This window comes from Periophthalmus magnuspinnatus, chromosome 17, assembly GCF_009829125.3.
Source record: "Periophthalmus magnuspinnatus isolate fPerMag1 chromosome 17, fPerMag1.2.pri, whole genome shotgun sequence".
Taxonomy (NCBI): domain Eukaryota; kingdom Metazoa; phylum Chordata; class Actinopteri; order Gobiiformes; family Gobiidae; genus Periophthalmus; species Periophthalmus magnuspinnatus.
In genome coordinates, this window is record NC_047142.1 from 31,414,114 (window position 1) to 31,433,129 (window position 19,016).

The following is a 19,016-nucleotide window of genomic DNA, read 5'->3' on the forward strand; positions in this document are numbered from 1 at the left end:
GGGAGAAGAGAGGTGGAACAGAGAGAGAGGGGGAGGAGGACAGGGGAAAGAGGAGCCAGTGGTAGGAGGAGAGGGGAGAAGGGGAAAGAGAGGAGGAACAGAGAGAAAGGAGAGGGGGGGTCGAGAGGAGGAACAGAGAGAGAGGCAGGCAGAGAGGTGGAAGAGATAGAGAGGAGAAAGAGAAATGGGGAAGAGGAGGAAAAGAAGAGAGACAAGCGAGGGGGAAAGAGAGGGAGAGAGGAGAGGAGAGGGAGAGAGGGGGAAGAGATAGAGAGGAGAGGGGAAGTGAGAGGAGAGAGAGATGCGAGGGGAAGGGGGCTTCACCAAGGGTTCTCACATGAATCATATTTTTCCTGTGGATATATAAACAACCTCTGCTTCAACAGCAATTCATATCAGAATTATAGTAGTGGTCAGTAGTAGCTGAGACTCAACCAGGACTAAACTAGGACTAAAACGAGACTAAAACAAGACTAAAACAGGACTAAAGTGAGTATAAACCAGAATCAGAAGTGGTGATGTGATGTTTCGCTGCCTGTGTCTGGCTCATTCTCCACAGTCTGCAGCAGTAACAGTGCTGCTCCTGTTGTGGTGGTGTCCTCCTGAGGTGCTCTGTGTCCTCCTGAGGTGCTCTGTGTCCTCCTGAGGTGCTCTGTGTGCTCTGCTCATGTGGATTCACCTTTCACTAAAAACAGAGCAGTTTAATATAGAGTGTCCTTCAGCAGAGACACAGGAGCAGCGCCGCACAAGGAGAGGCCACAGACAGATCATAGTGCCAACTGTACAATAATATGGCACACTTATTTTCAAAGCTGCACTATATATTTTATCTGTCTGCAAGTGAGAGGTCAGATCTGTGGAGAGGTGAGCCCATGTACAGCAATAAAAACTCTTGAATACAAGTGTTTAATTACTGTGAAACATTTTAGGCAAAGCAACAGTATCTCACATCAACAGGCGGCATGGTGGCTGAGTAGCACTTACGCTTCACAGCAAGAAGGTTGCCAGTTCGACTCCCGATCCTTTCTGTGTGGAATTTGCATGTTCTCCCTGTGTCTGGGTGGGGTTCCTCCGTGTTTCCATCATCAGCCCAAAACACACATTGTAGGTCAAATCCTCCCTCAATTTACATAATGCCATTGTGCTCTTGAGCAAAACACTTCATCCTCATTACCTTTGGCATCTGACATATATAACTTACTTAAGCATGTGATGTTACTAAATTCACACAAAATCTACCTGAAATTTGTGATGTTAGTAATGAAACTGGTGTTTCCTCCCTGTTTTGAACCCCTGAAGCACATGCCCTTCGAAGCAGGGCTTCCAAACACGATTTAAAGCGCCTGTCACGTGGCTTAGTTGTTTCATAAAGTCTGTCAAATAAGAGGTTTGCTTATCTGTCACATTTTGAGTCTTTTTGAAAAGAGAGAAGCACAATTTTGAGAGTGACATATCAAACTGTGAATTGTTCACTGTATGGAATGAAATGCAGTTTGATGGAGCTGTGTCTAGAGCACCAGTCCCAGGCAGCATCAAACCCATGCAGTGTGTATTCTCCTCTTTACTCTTTTCAGAAGTAGGACAATATAAGCAGAATATATAGATAAAAAATAGACTGCACCGCCCATTCAGGTTGAAAAAAAAAGTTTTAATTTAATATTATCTTTATTTTTTTATTCTAGAAACACCAAGTGCATATAATACACACACAGACAATTGTGAAACAGTTTATTATTGGCAATCATACCACATTGGATATAATTTTATTTTACAAAAACATTACTTTGAGATGTCACTATGGAGAAGTGTTTCGAGTTAAGGTTTCATGCATTTGGTTGAAATGCTTTGCTGTTTGATGAGCCTCACTCTGCCCATCACCACCTGATCCTCGTGTACTATATCTAATTGTATACATGCTGACCTGTGCTGCTGGACAGTTCTTCTAATGAGGACATTGATCACCTGTTTGGACTTTTACTGTTTTTGAATACTGTGGTTTTCTCATTAAGGAAGTTACTGTGTGGAAAATTAAAAGTCTTACAGGAGATGGATGAGACTGCACTGACCTCTAACATTTAAAGTGAGGAAGAGTCTGGAGGCTTTAAAGTGAGGAAGAGACTGGAGGCTTTAAAGTGAGGAAGAGTCTGGAGGCTTTAAAGTGAGGAAGAGACTGGAGGCTTTAAAGTGAGGAAGAGTCTGGAGGCTCTAAAGTGAGGAAGAGACTGGAGGCTTTAAAGTGAGGAAGAGTCTGGAGGCTTTAAAGTGAGGAAGAGTCTGGAGGCTTTAAAGTGAGGAAGAGACTGGAGGCTTTAAAGTGAGGAAGAGTCTGGAGGCTCTAAAGTGAGGAAGAGTCTGGAGGCTTTAAAGTGAGGAAGAGACTGGAGGCTTTAAAGTGAGGAAGAGACTGGAGGCTTTAAAGTGAGGAAGAGTCTGGAGGCTTTAAAGTGAGGAAGAGTCTGGAGGCTTTAAAGTGAAGGAAGAGTCTGGAGGCTTTAAAGTGAGGAAGAGACTGGAGGCTTTAAAGTGAGGAAGAGACTGGAGGCTCTAAAGTGAGGAAGAGACTGGAGGCTTTAAAGTGAGGAAGAGTCTGGAGGCTCTAAAGTGAGGAAGAGACTGGAGGCTCTAAAGTGAGGAAGAGACTGGAGGCTTTAAAGTGAGGAAGAGTCTGGAGGCTCTAAAGTGAGGAAGAGTCTGGAGGCTTTAAAGTGAGGAAGAGACTGGAGGCTTTAAAGTGAGGAAGAGTCTGGAGGCTCTAAAGTGAGGAAGAGACTGGAGGCTTTAAAGTGAGGAAGAGTCTGGAGGCTTTAAAGTGAGGAAGAGTCTGGAGGCTTTAAAGTGAGGAAGAGACTGGAGGCTTTAAAGTGAGGAAGAGTCTGGAGGCTCTAAAGTGAGGAAGAGTCTGGAGGCTTTAAAGTGAGGAAGAGACTGGAGGCTTTAAAGTGAGGAAGAGACTGGAGGCTTTAAAGTGAGGAAGAGTCTGGAGGCTTTAAAGTGAGGAAGAGTCTGGAGGCTTTAAAGTGAAGGAAGAGTCTGGAGGCTTTAAAGTGAGGAAGAGACTGGAGGCTTTAAAGTGAGGAAGAGACTGGAGGCTCTAAAGTGAGGAAGAGACTGGAGGCTTTAAAGTGAGGAAGAGTCTGGAGGCTCTAAAGTGAGGAAGAGACTGGAGGCTCTAAAGTGAGGAAGAGACTGGAGGCTTTAAAGTGAGGAAGAGTCTGGAGGCTCTAAAGTGAGGAAGAGTCTGGAGGCTTTAAAGTGAGGAAGAGACTGGAGGCTTTAAAGTGAGGAAGAGTCTGGAGGCTCTAAAGTGAGGAAGAGTCTGGAGGCTTTAAAGTGAGGAAGAGACTGGAGGCTTTAAAGTGAGGAAGAGTCTGGAGGCTCTAAAGTGAGGAAGAGTCTGGAGGCTTTAAAGTGAGGAAGAGACTGGAGGCTTTAAAGTGAGGAAGAGTCTGGAGGCTTTAAAGTGGTGAGGAAGAGTCTGGAGGCTTTAAAGTGAGGAAGAGACTGGAGGCTTTAAAGTGAGGAAGAGTCTGGAGGCTTTAAAGTGAGGAAGAGTCTGGAGGCTTTAAAGTGAGGAAGAGTCTGGAGGCTTTAAAGTGAGGAAGAGTCTGGAGGCTCTAAAGTGAGGAAGAGTCTGGAGGCTTTAAAGTGAGGAAGAGTCTGGAGGCTTTAAAGTGAGGAAGAGTCTGGAGGCTCTAAAGTGAGGAAGAGTCTGGAGGCTTTAAAGTGAGGAAGAGACTGGAGGCTTTAAAGTGAGGAAGAGTCTGGAGGCTCTAAAGTGAGGAAGAGTCTGGAGGCTTTAAAGTGAGGAAGAGTCTGGAGGCTTTAAAGTGAGGAAGAGACTGGAGGCTTTAAAGTGAGGAAGAGTCTGGAGGCTTTAAAGTGAGGAAGAGTCTGGAGGCTTTAAAGTGAGGAAGAGTCTGGAGGCTTTAAAGTGAAGGAAGAGTCTGGAGGCTTTAAAGTGAGGAAGAGACTGGAGGCTCTAAAGTGAGGAAGAGACTGGAGGCTTTAAAGTGAGGAAGAGTCTGGAGGCTCTAAAGTGAGGAAGAGACTGGAGGCTTTAAAGTGAGGAAGAGTCTGGTGGCTTTAAAGTGAGGAAGAGACTGGAGGCTTTAAAGTGAGGAAGAGTCTGGAGGCTTTAAAGTGAGGAAGAGACTGGAGGCTTTAAAGTGAAGGAAGAGTCTGGAGGCTTTAAAGTGAGGAAGAGTCTGGAGGCTTCAAAGCATGGATGTGCCATTTTCAATATTCAAATCATTTATAAATGAGTTCAAAGAGACACATTTTAAATCTGTTCAGAAGTATTCACATCTGAGAGAAGAACTTTACCCACCTGCACCGCTGGTTTAGGAACACGCTAGTGGGACTGACCTCAGTGAAATAAGGTGCCTAATTAGTCTGTTATTAATGTTCATATTGATTACAAACAAAATAACGCAATAAAAATACCAGGATCATGTAAAGCGGGTTAATACGAACATTTAAGAGAGAGGAGTGATAATTTTTCAATGGAAAGTGAATTGGAGCAAGACTCGACGGAGCCAGACGAGCACCCAGGATCACTTCCTATTTGGAATGTGGCGGCTAGCACATTAACGATGTCCATTTATATATACAGTCTATGGGGATACTCCCAAGGACACATTATTCTCTTCAAGTGAATTCTTATAGCAGCAACCTAAAGCACAAGGCTTGGAGTTTGGACAACCTTTGATTTGATTTGACTTTCCTCTTCTCTGCACAGGTCCTGAGTCATGTTTTATATTTAGATTAGAAAGATGAGTGCTTCAGTGGGTCGCTCAAGTGTCAGGTCAGGTGCTCTTCAGGATCACTTTGTTGTTTTATGTCTTTTCCTTCTCCTTTGCACAGGTCCTGAGTCTTGGCGCAGATGTTCTTCCAGAATACAAACTGCAGACCCCCAGGATCCACAAATGGACCATTCTTCACTACAGTCCATTCAAAGCCGTGTGGGACTGGGTCATTCTGCTACTGGTCATCTATACGGCCATCTTTACCCCATACTCTGCGACTTTCCTGCTCAGGTATAATACAGAGTGACTTTTCAATTACACCTATGTAATGGTAAGTTAATATTGTAGCCACAACTGCCCTGGGACAGACTGACGGAAGTGAGGCTGCCAATCTACGCTGCTGGCTCCTCTGACCACTTCCAATCACTCACACAATGAAGATATGAACATTACATATTACCCATCCCTTTAGTACATTTTAAACACACAAATTGCAAAGTTACCTTACTGAGCGACAGTAGCTCATTTTGTAGGGTTTGTCCAAAGGTTAGCGGTTCTGAATCCTGCTCTTCACGCAAATATCATTGGTTGAGCAGTCAGAACCATTGATCCACAGGTTGGCGGTGCGATTCCAGCTGCCACAGGTGAATGCTTTTGTTGTGTCCTTGGACAAGACTCTTAACCCACCTTGCCCCTAGCGTTTGCATACAGTGGTGTATGAATCTGTGTGTGAATCTGTGTGTGAATGGGTGGGTGGTTCCTTGATGTAAAGTGATTTGAGTGCCTAGAAGCCGGAAAATCGCTATATAAAAATGTGACCATTGACCATACTTTTCACGCTGCAAACACCATCTCACGTTCAAGTTTAGTGACTTTAGTGATTAGAATCTTCTGAGAGGATGCAGATTTGGAGGGGAAGAAATTTTTCTTAGAAATTATTCTAACAAAGAAGAAACATTTGTTTATTGTTCATTTGTTTATTGCTGTGATGCCGTCAGTGACCATGAGGAGGCGGCGATGCAGACCTGTGGATACTCCTGCTCTCCTCTGAACGTGGTGGACTTCATCGTGGACATCATGTTTATCGTGGACATCGTCATCAACTTCAGGACCACATATGTCAACTCCAATGATGAGGTTCTGAATGTTTGTACCAGCTCTAGTTTAAGTTTAGACCTGATTTAGTCCTGGTTTAGCCCAAGTTTAGACCTGGGGCTTAGTCCCAGTTTAGATCTAGGGTTTGAAATCCCTTTTTAAAAATTCTTCTCCCTCTTCTTCTCCCATCCCCTCTTCCTCCCTCTCTCTTCTCTCTCCCTCTCTCCTTGTCTCCTCTTCTCTCTTCTCGCTGTCTGTCTCCTTCTCCTTTCTCCTCTTGTTCATCTTCAGGTGGTGAGTCAGTCTGCTCGGATCGCGGTGCATTATTTCAAAGGCTGGTTCCTCATTGACATGGTGGCTGCGATTCCCTTTGACCTGCTCATCTACAGGTCTGGAGAACAGGAGGCACGAGGAGGAGCTGAAGGAGAGGTAGTGCAACAACTTCATGATTTACATTTTGTAGTTTTTTGAATAATGCATGTTATATGTTGTACATCTCCTCCCCCTCCGCAGACGACCACTCTGATTGGCCTGCTGAAGACGGCGCGGCTGCTGCGATTGGTCCGTGTGGCCAGGAAGTTGGACCGATACTCTGAGTATGGAGCTGCGGTGCTCTTTCTGCTCATGTGCACCTTTGCTCTCATCGCGCACTGGCTCGCCTGCATCTGGTATGGTTTATCATAGTTATACTCATAGACTGTATAAAGAAGTGGACTAAGTGAGTGTGATGTCACCCATAGTGTTCAGCTCCAGTCAAATGAAGCTCATCGAGGCTAGAGCAGTTATAGGGGCGATTACTGTGGGCCTCTTCCCGCCCGCGCTACTGGTTTGGTGGGGGTGGACGCTTAACAATGCTGTCAATTAAACCTGTTGCTAACGCTAGTGGGTGTGACCTCAGAGAAATATGGGGCCTAATTTGTCTGTTATTAATGTTCATATCTTGATTTACAGCCACAATAGTGGGATAAAAATACTAGGATCATGTAGAGCAGGTTAATGTAAACATTTTAAGACCAAATTGGGGCGAGGGACGACGGAGCCAGAATTGATGGAGCTGGAAATGCAGCCATGATCGCTTCCTATTTTGAATGCGGCGGGTAGCGGGTTAGCTATGCCTCTGGTTATACTGAAGATTTAGATTTCAGTTAATGTCAGACAGTGTTGGGCAGTAACGTATAATGTGTAACGTTGTTAGTAACAGCTTATGTTTTAGTTACAAACTAATCGTATGTGTTGCAGAGAGTTTGGGTCAAGAACAGATGACAGATACAGATCCTGCCATTTGTTTGAAATTAGATTAAAGTGTGAAGATTTCATGCTTTTTACAAGTTGGTTCCAGAGCTGTACATCAAATTAATTTCTAGAAATCAGTAATCAGAGTTAGACCTACACTGATGTCAGGCAACGTTTAGCTCACTGAGAATTTGTGTGTACCTCAGGTATGCCATAGGGAACGTGGAGAGAGCGACCTCTGCTGGTATTGGTTGGCTGGACACTTTGGGCGATCAGTTAGGGAAGCCGTATAACGAGTCTGTGGGCAGCTCAGGTCCCTCCATCAGAGACAAGTATGTGACAGCACTGTACTTCACCTTCAGCAGTCTCACCAGTGTGGGCTTCGGAAATGTGTCCCCCAACACCAACTCAGAGAAGATCTTCTCCATCTGTGTCATGCTCATCGGAGGTATGGATCATATGGCTAATTGAATGTTCCACAGTATGGCATTAAATTTACTGATTTCTGTAGAGACATGCAGGTCTCCATTATAGGTTGTATCTGTGACGAGGTGCCTATGTTCACTGTCAGAATGAATGTTTTTGAATGTATTTTGGGCATTATTGATCAAAATGCATGTTGTGTAAGTTTAATACTGTGAAATATTCCAGACAGTGCCATAACATCTCCATGGAGACCAGCAGATGGCGTAGCTGTAAAAAGAAATGTTATAGAGTGCACCTATAAAGGCCTTATAATGCACAAAGTTGACTCATGAAGACATGAAGATGTGTTTTTTTCTTTCAAACATTTTAGCGTAAACCTTAATCTGTCTATGTCTTTAAACCTCAAAATGCTCTGTCCCACCTTGTGATGTCATGTAGTAAGTTCAAGTTAACAGCTCCTTTTCCCTTTTGCTCAGTTTGGCAATTACAGGGCTGAAATCATGCAAATGATTCTACTAAAGGTGTATGGAGTTTAAAAACACAGTGGAGTGCTTCCCATTTTACAACATGACATCACAAGGTGGTGTTTTCTGTTTGAGAGAAGAACTTATGTAGGATATGCAGGGTTTGTGTGTTAAACATGTGCGAATGAAACAAAACACAACTCCAGGTCTGTTTGTGCTGAGGAAACAACATTAGAACAGATATCAGAAAAGAGCGTAATATGGGCCCTTTAAGTGAAAAGCAATACAAGATTAATGCATTATCATAATTTTAAATTGAAAATAATAAATCATGAATGAAATACATTGAGTTGAATCTTCAAAGTGCTGATTTTTGTTGTAATACAACTCGGGTAGTTCTCGGGTTTAATCACTAATAGAAGATTGATGATGAGATTCAACATTTGTGATTTTACCTTTTGGATATTTCATGGCAAAGTACAATAATATCAAGAGAGAAAATGTGTCTCTGAGAGTATGACATCATCAGATTATAGAATCTGAAAACCAGACTCTCTCTCTCATTCTCTCACTCTTCCCCTCCCCATAGTTCTGATGTACACCAGTATCTTTAGTATATTCATATTGTTGTACATTCTTTCTCCATAGCTCTGATGTATGCCAGTATTTTTGGTAACGTCTCAGCAATTATCCAGCGGCTGTACTCAGGGACGGCGCGGTACCATGCTCAGATGATGAGGGTTCGAGAGTTTATTCGCTTCCACCAGATCCCAAACCCGCTGAGGCAGAGGCTGGAGGAGTACTTCCAACATGCATGGTCCTACACCAACGGCATTGATATGAACGCGGTGAGAGGGCGTTTAAATGTAATCAGAGTCAGATCTAACCTTTAGGGGGCCCTAAGCAAAATTTTATCTTGAGCAGCTTTGAAACTTCAGTTCCACTCGGGCTAAACTGCTGATCACATTCATAACATAACGCACAGCATGTTATCATCTGCACTAAATGTATCTGTATTACCCTGTATCTTCCAGCTCTTTTACCAGTTTGAGATTAATCCCTGTCTGTGTATAACAAAACCCGAGCCACAAACAAAGTAATGTGGTCTACTCCATTCAGTGTAGTGAAGAGTGCAGTGAGCGTTACAGTGGAGAAACTAAACGGCCACTCCATAATAGAATGTGCCAACATCATCACTAGAGCAGCTCAGGACCCCAGTCTGCTGTGCATCTCCATCTCAAAGTCACTAATCACGCCTTCAAGATTTGAAGGTACAGATCTTAGCCAAAGAACAGAAATGGTTTGAGAGTGGAGTCAAAGAAGCAATTTTCTTAGGAAAGACAATCCATGTTGGAACAGGAATAAACATCATCTATCTCCTATTTATAATGCCATTCTCAGACCTAAATCCAAACAAGGAAAACAATAGTGCTAGCCAGTGTGCTAATAGGTGTGAGCGCAACCATTAGGGGCCTGAATGATTATGTTAAATATGACTCAGGCAGAGTTCACACTTGTAGTTCAATAGACCACAGCTAACAAACAGAAGGTGTGTTCGTTTCAGTGTAGTTAGCTCCTCCCTTCAGACAGATATAAGGCAGTGTCCACCAGTAATCTGACCAGAACTGAAGAAGCATCTTAGATGATCAGGCAAATGTCAAACACAATTGAATGTTTGTATAACTAAGTGTTACCCACATCAGACGGTGAAGCACAAGTACAAATAAATTAAAGCAGCTATTTGATTATGCATGAAAATTCAAGCACATTTGTGATTCATTCATGGGTCATTCACTCGTCCAGCGAAGGGAAAAGAAGCTTCTCATTATCAGCAGTAAATACAGTGGGGCAAAAAAGTATTTAGTCAGCCACCAATTGTGCAAGTTCTCCCACTTAAAAAGATGAGAGAGGCCTGTAATTTTCATCATAGTTTCACTTCAACTATGAAAGACAGAATGAGGGGAAAGAATTCAGGAAATCACACTATAGGATTTTTAATGAATTCCTCTTTAAAATAAGTATTTGGTCACCTACAAACAAGCAAGATTTCTGTCTCTCACAGACCTGTAACTTCTTCTTTAAGAGGCTCCTCTGTCCTCCACGTGTTCCCTGTATTAATGACACCTGTTTGAACTCATTATCAGTATAAAAGACACCTGTCCACAACCTCAAACAGTCAGACTCCAAATTCCACTATGGCCGAGACCAAAGAGCTGTCAAAGGACACCACAAACAAAACTGTAGACCTGCACCAGGTTGGGAAGACTGAATCTGCAATAGGTAAGCAGTTTGGTGTGAAGAAACCAACTGTGGGAGCAATTATTAGAAAATGGAAGACATACAAGACCACTGATAATCTCCCTCGATCTGGGGCTCCACACAAGATCTCACCCCGTGGGGTCAAAACGATCACAAGAACGGTGAGCAAAAATCCCACAGAGGGACCGCCACCAGGGACTCAAATCCTGCAGTACCAGAAGTGTCCTCCTGCTTAAGCAGTACATGTTGTTAGGCGTGTTCTATCAAAATGACGACTGGATTCGATCAGTTCAAATCTCAAAATTTTATTCCCCTGACAGTTACAATCTAATACAGCACCCTGGGTCATATTATCTATCCCTCGTATGTGCAGCAGGCTCTGTCTGCCTTTCCCTGGCCCCGCAAGATAGAAATGTAACATGAAACATGAATATGCAAATATTATGTTGAGCAGGTTGACGCCCAGGTTCCTCCCTCCGGCCTCGCTCATCTCTCCGGGCCGCACCAGTCTATTTTTCCGGCCTTGAGTCTCATCCAACCGCCCTGTCCCTGTAAAGGAGCGTCTACACAACCCCAACAGTTTCCCACAATTCATATCACACAATGTTGCCTTTAAAATAGTTTCAGTGTTAGTACAAGATGCTCGAACTCTAGTATAAACATCGTGCTTGTCAGACGACATGATTCACCTCCTACAATGTTGCCTTAACTCGGTAAAAGAGTTAGCGCAAAGCACCAACTGTCTTCCATAATTCACGTTTTACGATGTTACCTTTAACCTAGTTTCAGTGTTAGTACATGGTGTTCAAACTCTAGTATAAAGATGGTGATTACATGACAATATTCAAAACCTATATGATTTCAATATCAAAAGATATATATGTATATGTGATGCCCCTAAGAAACTTTATTCAATCAATATGCATTCCATATTTTTGATATATGTATTTGTAATGCAACTCAGAAGCTTTATTACTTGACATACCCTTCAATGTCCATGCCCGTCTGAAGGTTGCTAGAGAGCATTTGGGTGATCCAGAAGAGGATTGGGAAAAAGTCATATGGTCAGATGAAACCAAACTAGAACTTTTTGTTAAAACTCAACTTGTCGTGTTTGGAGGAGAAAGAATGCTGAGTTGCATCCAAACAACACCATACTTACTGTGAAGCATGGGAGTGGAAACATCATGCTTTGGGGCTGTTTTTCTGCAAAGGGACCAGGATGACTGATCCGTGTAAAGGAAAGAATGAATGGGGCCATGTATCATGAGATTTTGAGTGAAAACCTCCTTCCATCAGCGAGGACATTGAAGATGAAACATGGCTGGGTCTTTCAGCATGACAATGATCCCAAACACACTGCCCGGACAATGAAGGAGTGCCTTCGTAAGAAGCATTTCAAGGTTCTGGATTGGCCTAGCCAGTTTCCAGATCTCAACTCCATAGAAAATCTGTGGAGAGAGTTGAAAATCCGTGTTGCCCAGTGACAGCCCCAAAACATCACTGCTCTAGAGGAGACCTGCAGGAAGAATGGGCCAAACTACCAACAGTGTGTGAAAACCTGTGGAGACTTACAGAAAACGTTTGACCTCTGTCGCTGCCAACAAAGGGTATATAACAAGTACTGAGATGAACTTTTGTTATTGACCAAATGCTTATTTTCCACCATAATCTGCAAATAAATTATTTTAAAATCAGACAATGTGATTTTCTGGATTTTTTTTTCTCATTGTGTCTCTCATAGTTGAAGTGTATCTATGATGAAAATTACAGGCCTCTCTCATCTTTTTAAGTGGGAGAACTTGCACAATTGATGGCTGACTAAATAATTTTTTGCCCCACTATATGCCACTGCAGCCTAAAGTTGCTGAATTCTTGTCATGAGGCAAAGTCAAGACAACAGAAAAAAAGCATGTAGTCAACTTACATCATGCTGTACTAGTCCTCCAGGATCGACTGAAGGCTGTCCCCATGATGTCGTTGAGAGAGGGAGGAAGGAGGGGTCGAGGCACCACATTTCACTAATCAGAAAGTGATATTTACACTGAGGAGCAAACCAGGGTACAGTTTTGTCTACTACATGTAGATTGACAGATTGACACAAATACAGGGCCCTTTGCAACATGTGTACTTTGTATATAGGAAGCTCCAGCCTTCAATATACCTTAATGAAACTAAAGTTTGTACAGTATAGTAAGTCTTAGTTTGTGATTTGTAGAGGTCTAAACTACAGGGTTAGCAGCTTTTACACAGAGTAAGACCTCATAGAGACACAGGGACTTATAGTTTTACTTATAGTTTACTCCCTAAAAAAGGCTTTGTTATTTCCTATTTGCATGCATTTTCAATGCAAGTTTCAGTTCAGTCCTGATTTTTCTTGTACCGTATTACTTTTTTGTGTTCACTGCAAGAAAACAGATTTGGTTTTCTCATTTTTGCCTCGTTCCACCTCAGCAGTGACATAAAACACTGTTAAACCAGTTCATAAGCGTGTGCTCTTTGTTCAGGTGTTGAAAGGTTTCCCTGAGTGTCTTCAGGCTGATATCTGTCTCCATCTGAACAGGACTTTGCTGCAGAACTGTAAGGCCTTCAAAGGTAACTCCACTGTACAATTAAGAACATTTTAACAACAGACAAACAGTTGAGTCCTACATTTCATTCTAATCCCACGTTCACATGTAATGCGTGGATGTTTGAAAATTCTCCATCATTCACCGCTATGACCACATGTGAATATGAGGCACACGCTGTGGTCACAGCAACATTCACTCTGCTGAAGCTGATTCTGCTTTTTTTTTTATGGAGGAGACACGTGTTCCCTGCTGCCAGTAATTACCATGCTCTAAAATTTTATCCTCAAATCAGTAGATCTAAAATAAAAATATACATTATTTAGGCTTCAATTTTAAACAGTTGTGGTATGAGAGAACCACAGACTAACTGATATTTCTTCATTTATCAATGGAAAATACTAAATAGGCCTTTGAAAACCACTGGAAATTACTCTCCTGTCTTGTGGAAAAGGAAGTGAATTTTTTAAAGCTCTGAGCTTCCTGGGGCCTCACAGGCAGAGAACTAGTACTGCACAGAGCCAAAGTTGAAGACAGGTGAAAGGGTCTGGGCACGAGGTCGTGTTGGATCATGAACGCTCCTCGGTCTGTGGTCTTGTCCACCCTTATTTAACATCGAGCACTCAGAGGCGGTAGGCTCGCTGGAGGCGGATCACGGGAGGCAGCTCACTGGTGGCGGTTCAGTGGAGCTGCCTGACTCAGAACTCAATGGTCACTCAACACAGCGGGACTACAGATGGCCCTCCCCGGCTTCTGCACGCTCGATACAGAGAGCCGGACTTTAGATGGACCAACGAGTTGAGCTGCTGCTCTGTCACGTTGTAGTGGACATTGGAACTTTGAGCAACACACGTGGACAGTTTGTGATCTTTGTGTGGGATATTACTGGATATTTTTATAATACAGGACAAGTTTACTAGTAAATGTCCCACTGGAACTGTGTGTTACAGTGCGTGGAGCTCCCTGTTTTTTTCTTGGTTGTGTGTAGGGGAGATGGGTCGATCCATCACAGGAGGTATAGGGGGCACTATCCACACTGAGCCGTTCCACACACGGAGTGGGGAGATAACCCACCTAGAGCTGCTACACCTGTACATATTATATTGTTTGTGAACGGCCCATGACGGAAGCTCAGGGTGAAGAGGAGGAACAAGATTAAACGGCTCTTTTTTCCTCTTTTCTTTCTTTTTATATTAACGATCTTCCTTCAGTGTGTGCTGTGTTAAACTTGAGAACTTGGTTGTGTATTTGGATGTACCATTAATACATAGAATTTTTAAACAAAGCTGCTCCTCCACCAATTAAGAGATTTGTCCAGCTTTACTAAGCAGACCACCAGAACATCCAGGTCCACCAGAACATCCAGCACCACCCTAACCCTAAGTCCTTTTAGGGAGTCAGCTCTGTCAGCACTGATTTGCATATAGCTTATATGGTAATGTTTTACATATATTTGAGTACTTTTAAATGTGGAAATGTGGAGTGTAATGTTTTTAAATGACAGAATGGGAGAATGCATGATTTGCATTGTAAATGAATGGATACTTGGATATATTTTTATTGTTTGAAACCTGTCTGGGGACTGCAGATGGAAACAAATTTTAGCTAAGTCTGGTGTGAAGCATCTTTTCTTTTATGAGATTCATGTGTAATTAATAAAGTAAACTAAACTTTTGTGGATATAAATGCTTTTTCTTCTCTAGTGGCTCTAAATGATTAGTTATGCATGTTTTGTTATTTTATTTTGTTTCTGCCTGTAAATGTTTTAAAATAGGTTGCGTAAAAACCTGATAGATAAGTGTCAGATAAATTGAGTCTACAACTGAACACTGAACAAAATCATTTGGCAAATTTGAGCCTTCACAAGGAGAAAAAAATGTTTGTTTTTTTTTACTTCATTTCAAATCACAGAAAGCGCTTCACATTGCCCGCGTGACCCTGCCTCTACATAGTGTTAACATGGGAATTGCTCACACAATACATGCTTGCCATGTTCAGTCTGAATGTACTTTAACATTTTGTATGTTTTCAGGATCGACTAAAGGCTGCCTACGCTCTTTGGCCATGCGGTTTAAAACAACACACGCCCCTCCGGGGGATACTCTGGTCCATGCGGGCGATGTGATCTCTGCCCTGTACTTCATCTCCAGAGGCTCCATCGAGATCCTCAGAGGGGACGTGGTGGTGGCTATACTAGGTGAGGAAAGCCCTACCATTATGTTTGGACATGGTTTAATCCCGATACAGTCCATAAATTACTATTGAAAAATGACTGAAGTTTGTTTTGACCTGATTTGATGGCAAAAGTATTACATTTGTGAATTACACAAAAACGTTCTCATTAAGTAATTTTTTCAGGTAAAAACGACATCTTTGGAGAGCCAATAAACCTGTATGCTCTGCCAGGGAAGAGCAGCTCTGACGTGAGGGCTCTGACCTACTGCGACCTGCATAAGATCCACAGAGAGGACATCCTGGAGGTACAGGACAACATCTAAAACATAGACGCGCACACACATGCACGCACACAGGCACGCATGAGCACACACACATGTACACTATATGTACACTTTCTATTCAATCTGAGTTTTTATTCACAGTTGGTCTTGTGTTATTGTTGTGTCAGGTCCTGGACATGTACCCGGAGTTCTCTGAATATTTCTGGTCCAATCTGGAGATCACCTTCAACCTGCGAGACGTGAGTGTGACCTGCTCTTTATAAAACTTTAACAAGGTCTAAAGGAGAATCATGATGAAGTTACTAACATCATGGTTAATTTGTGACTAAATACATTTGTGTATCCAGGCCAACAGTGAAGTGGTGCTGACTGCAGATGACTCTGACATCGACCGATTCAGAAAAACTCTGTTTGACAGAAAGTTCTCTACACCTGTCACAGGTACACACAGCTTTGCACCTGTCACATTCACACACCTCTGCGCCTGTCACAGGTACACACACCTCTGTACCTGTCACATTCACACACCTCTGCTCTGCTCTCAGGATGAGCAGGAGTTACATAGTCCACCTTTAAAGCTTACAATATTAACCTATAGTATTATCTTTTTACATTTATTTGTATTGTTTATTGTTTATTTATTGTTTATTTATTTGTTTTTCCAGGAGACACCAGTGCCTCCCGCAGACAGAGAGCCTACAGGTGGAGGAGGAGGTTCAGTAACTGGGAGCAAAGGGAGCAGAGCAAAGATGAGCATCGATACACTCTGTGAGGCCTGATACTGCACGTGTGGGTTAGACCTGGTTTAGTCCTGGTTGAGTCTGTAGGTAATGTGTATTGTGTTCTTCTTTTGTCATTTTCAGATATGGTCCAGTGTTCTCCAGCGATGAAGAGGCAGAAGAACCAGAAGTGAACAGTCCAATCCAGACAACTCTGCTCCACACAGCCCCAAACTGCAGAGGAACCAGCGGAGAGAGGAAGGAGAGGGGGAACGCTATCACAGGTAACGAGAGAGAGGGAGAGAGAGCTAAAACCCTATCACAGACAAAGGGAGAAAATGTAGAATCTTTTGAACCTTTCATGACCTCCATCAGCACATGGAGCTGCATTTGTCCTGGTTTAGTTCTGGGACGTATCTGCAGTTTCTCCGTTTTGGGTTAGCCTTATAATATAACTTTTTTTTTTCAGTTGTTTCATACTGTTTGTCTCTGCAGATGCATTGTCAGGCATGTCCAACATCTTCACACTGTGGGGGGAGAATCAGGAGCAGAAGTACGAACAAGTCCCCTGTGCTCCGAGCCTCCTGTCCCCCACTAGCCCCGAGGAAAAGGCCCTACCTCCAGAGAAATACCCCCAACCTCGGGAAAAATGCCCTCTACCTCAAAACTGCCCCCTTCCTATAGAAAACCATCCAAAAACATCTACTGCACCTCCTACCATCCTCCCGCAACATCGCAGTCCCTCCCCTCAGACCCCTGGTGGTCTTTCTCCCAGTGTGTCCTCAGCCTGCTCAACAGCTCCCCCTGCCTGTGCCAGTGTGGTCCCACATAGACATAGAGTGGAGATAGAGCGGAGGCTGGACTCGCTGCAAAGGCAGATTGGCAGGTGGGCGTCATCATCACCCACTCATGTAGTTATAAAATATTGCCACAAGATTGTGCACACATGTGGAAAATTATCTTGTATCTTTTTCTGGCTGAGTTTACATTTGAACTACTTTGTAGTTTAATTTTTTTTTTTTTTTTACATTTTTTTTTTTTTTACAAGTACATCAGACAACAATACAGTAAAATTAAGTAAAAATGAAGTAAATCAAAAATTACCAGATCAACACTGAACACAGATTGATTTCTTTATGTGAAAATCTCACCTTGTCTCATTCTTGTGTCCCTGATTTTGTCTCGTCTTGTTCTATCCATTTAATGTGCAGGAACACAGTGGGAAGGGGAATTCCATATTATCTACAAGTCCCTCTTGAAAATGAGACATTAAGTCTCAAGAGGCTATTCTGTATAAATAAAGGCTTAGTACTAAAATATTAATAATATAGTTACACAATTCAAGCTTAGATCACAAATTTGATTTGATCACAACTCATGCAGTTTGTATATTTATAAAAGTCATCCACAGCTCTCATCTGCTGACATCTGCTTTTCACATGAGTTTGCACTTAACAGTGAGTAAATCTGTGGTTATATCCACCTGTCACTCCGGGTCTGATCGAGGCTGACCAGTAGGAGGACTGGGAGGGGAGACGTGTTTGACCAAAGAGGAGCATTTAACAGAAGCACTGAGTCATGATATGACAATATCACCAAGCGGCAGATAGGCACAAGAATGAGATTTTTATTACCATATCACCTCGGCCTAGTTTGAAAGTGTGTTTATCTAAAAACACAGGACTGAGAGCTTCAGAGGGGTTTCTGGGATAAAAGCCCAGAACAGGTGCTCCTCGAGTACGAGACTCAAAGGCTACCAAACACGGAAGATGACAGCGCTTGCAGTGTAAAAACTTACTTGTTAATGAAACTTGATGTTTCTTTAGACATTTTGGAGACAAAACTAAAATAACCATTACAGTTACATGTTACTATGGCAGCTCAGTGCCACCTCTGATTGGCCACGTGATGGAATGGAGCTGAGGTTTTGATAAGCCTGATTTGCCCTGTCATTTAATCTCGCATCCAGGAATACTCTAACTTCTACTCTTGGTGTTCATACAGTTCATGTTTTATGTGTTGTAGTTTGGAGAGTCGCATGACTGCAGACATCAGGACCGTCCTCCAGCTGCTACAGAAGCAGATCTCCATCCCTCCGTCCTACAGCACCCTCATCACCTCCTCCAATGTCTCCTCTCCTCCAGCAGGGGGCCGTGTGTCTCCTGTCACCTATCCTTCAGTAGGGAGCCCTGTATCTCCTGTCTCCTCTCCTCCAGTAGGGGGCAGTGTGTCCCCTGTCTCCTCTCCTACTCCCTCCTGTCCAGCCACTTCTTCAGCACTAGGAGGCATCGCAGCTCCTTCCTCCTCCGGCTCTCCTCCAGCCCCTGAACCCAACAAAGCTCCGAGTTGCACGTCCCTGCTCGCTCCTTGTCCTCACTCTCCTCTCTCTCCTTCTCCTCCTCCTCCTCTCTCTCCATCTGCTGCTCCTCAAACTCAGATACCTCAAGAACCACCAGCTGAAACTTGCCTCCACAACTCTATTTCTGCACAGGTACAGGAAATAAAATAAGCCAGATATTTATTGCAGACATAGAAACACATTTTCTGTTCGGGACATGTGTATCTTGTATAATATCCAAAACAAAACCCACAAATGTCAAACCAGATCATTTACTAGTCACAAGTCTTGTTTTGGCCTGCTTAGACTCCACGCTTTTCCTGTACTTTGTAAAACGTATAGCCTCTGGAACTTCTCTCCCCAAATGTGCACGATTGACAGTTGGATTAAACAGATGAGAAAAGCACGTGAGCCGTTCATGTAAAAACAAACATGGCTGCTTACAGAGGTCTGAGAAACAGCAGGAGTTCTACAGAATCGAAGAGTGAAGCACTAAACTGTAAATCTGAAATGGGAGAAGTTAAGCTGGTCGAATCTGACAGAGAGATAGAAGGTACAGGAGGGGATCTGACACAGCAGTATTGAAATATGTTTTTTTTTGTTTCAGGAGGACTGTTTAGACCAGAATACAGAGAACTCAGGACCACGTACGACTCCACCAGAGGAACTATGAAGAACGTGCTGAAACTTTCATCACAGACTTACTGA

General features: G+C 43.0%; 1 protein-coding gene across 1 annotated transcript in view; it reads left to right on the plus strand.

Moving 5' to 3' along the window:
- The window catches only part of LOC117384851 (potassium voltage-gated channel subfamily H member 6-like), a 77,579-nt gene extending 58,563 nt beyond the window's left edge, over positions 1–19,016 (plus strand). The window contains exons 9-25 of the mRNA XM_055228272.1: positions 4,864–5,036; positions 5,744–5,882; positions 6,132–6,269; positions 6,354–6,508; positions 7,280–7,521; positions 8,612–8,811; positions 12,730–12,817; positions 14,825–14,989; positions 15,151–15,272; positions 15,419–15,490; positions 15,599–15,692; positions 15,917–16,019; positions 16,115–16,254; positions 16,466–16,856; positions 17,996–18,322; positions 18,755–18,861; positions 18,916–19,016. Coding sequence (XP_055084247.1) covers positions 4,864–5,036; positions 5,744–5,882; positions 6,132–6,269; positions 6,354–6,508; positions 7,280–7,521; positions 8,612–8,811; positions 12,730–12,817; positions 14,825–14,989; positions 15,151–15,272; positions 15,419–15,490; positions 15,599–15,692; positions 15,917–16,019; positions 16,115–16,254; positions 16,466–16,856; positions 17,996–18,322; positions 18,755–18,861; positions 18,916–19,016 — 2,757 coding nt within the window. The remainder of the gene's footprint in view (positions 1–4,863; positions 5,037–5,743; positions 5,883–6,131; positions 6,270–6,353; positions 6,509–7,279; positions 7,522–8,611; positions 8,812–12,729; positions 12,818–14,824; positions 14,990–15,150; positions 15,273–15,418; positions 15,491–15,598; positions 15,693–15,916; positions 16,020–16,114; positions 16,255–16,465; positions 16,857–17,995; positions 18,323–18,754; positions 18,862–18,915) is intronic.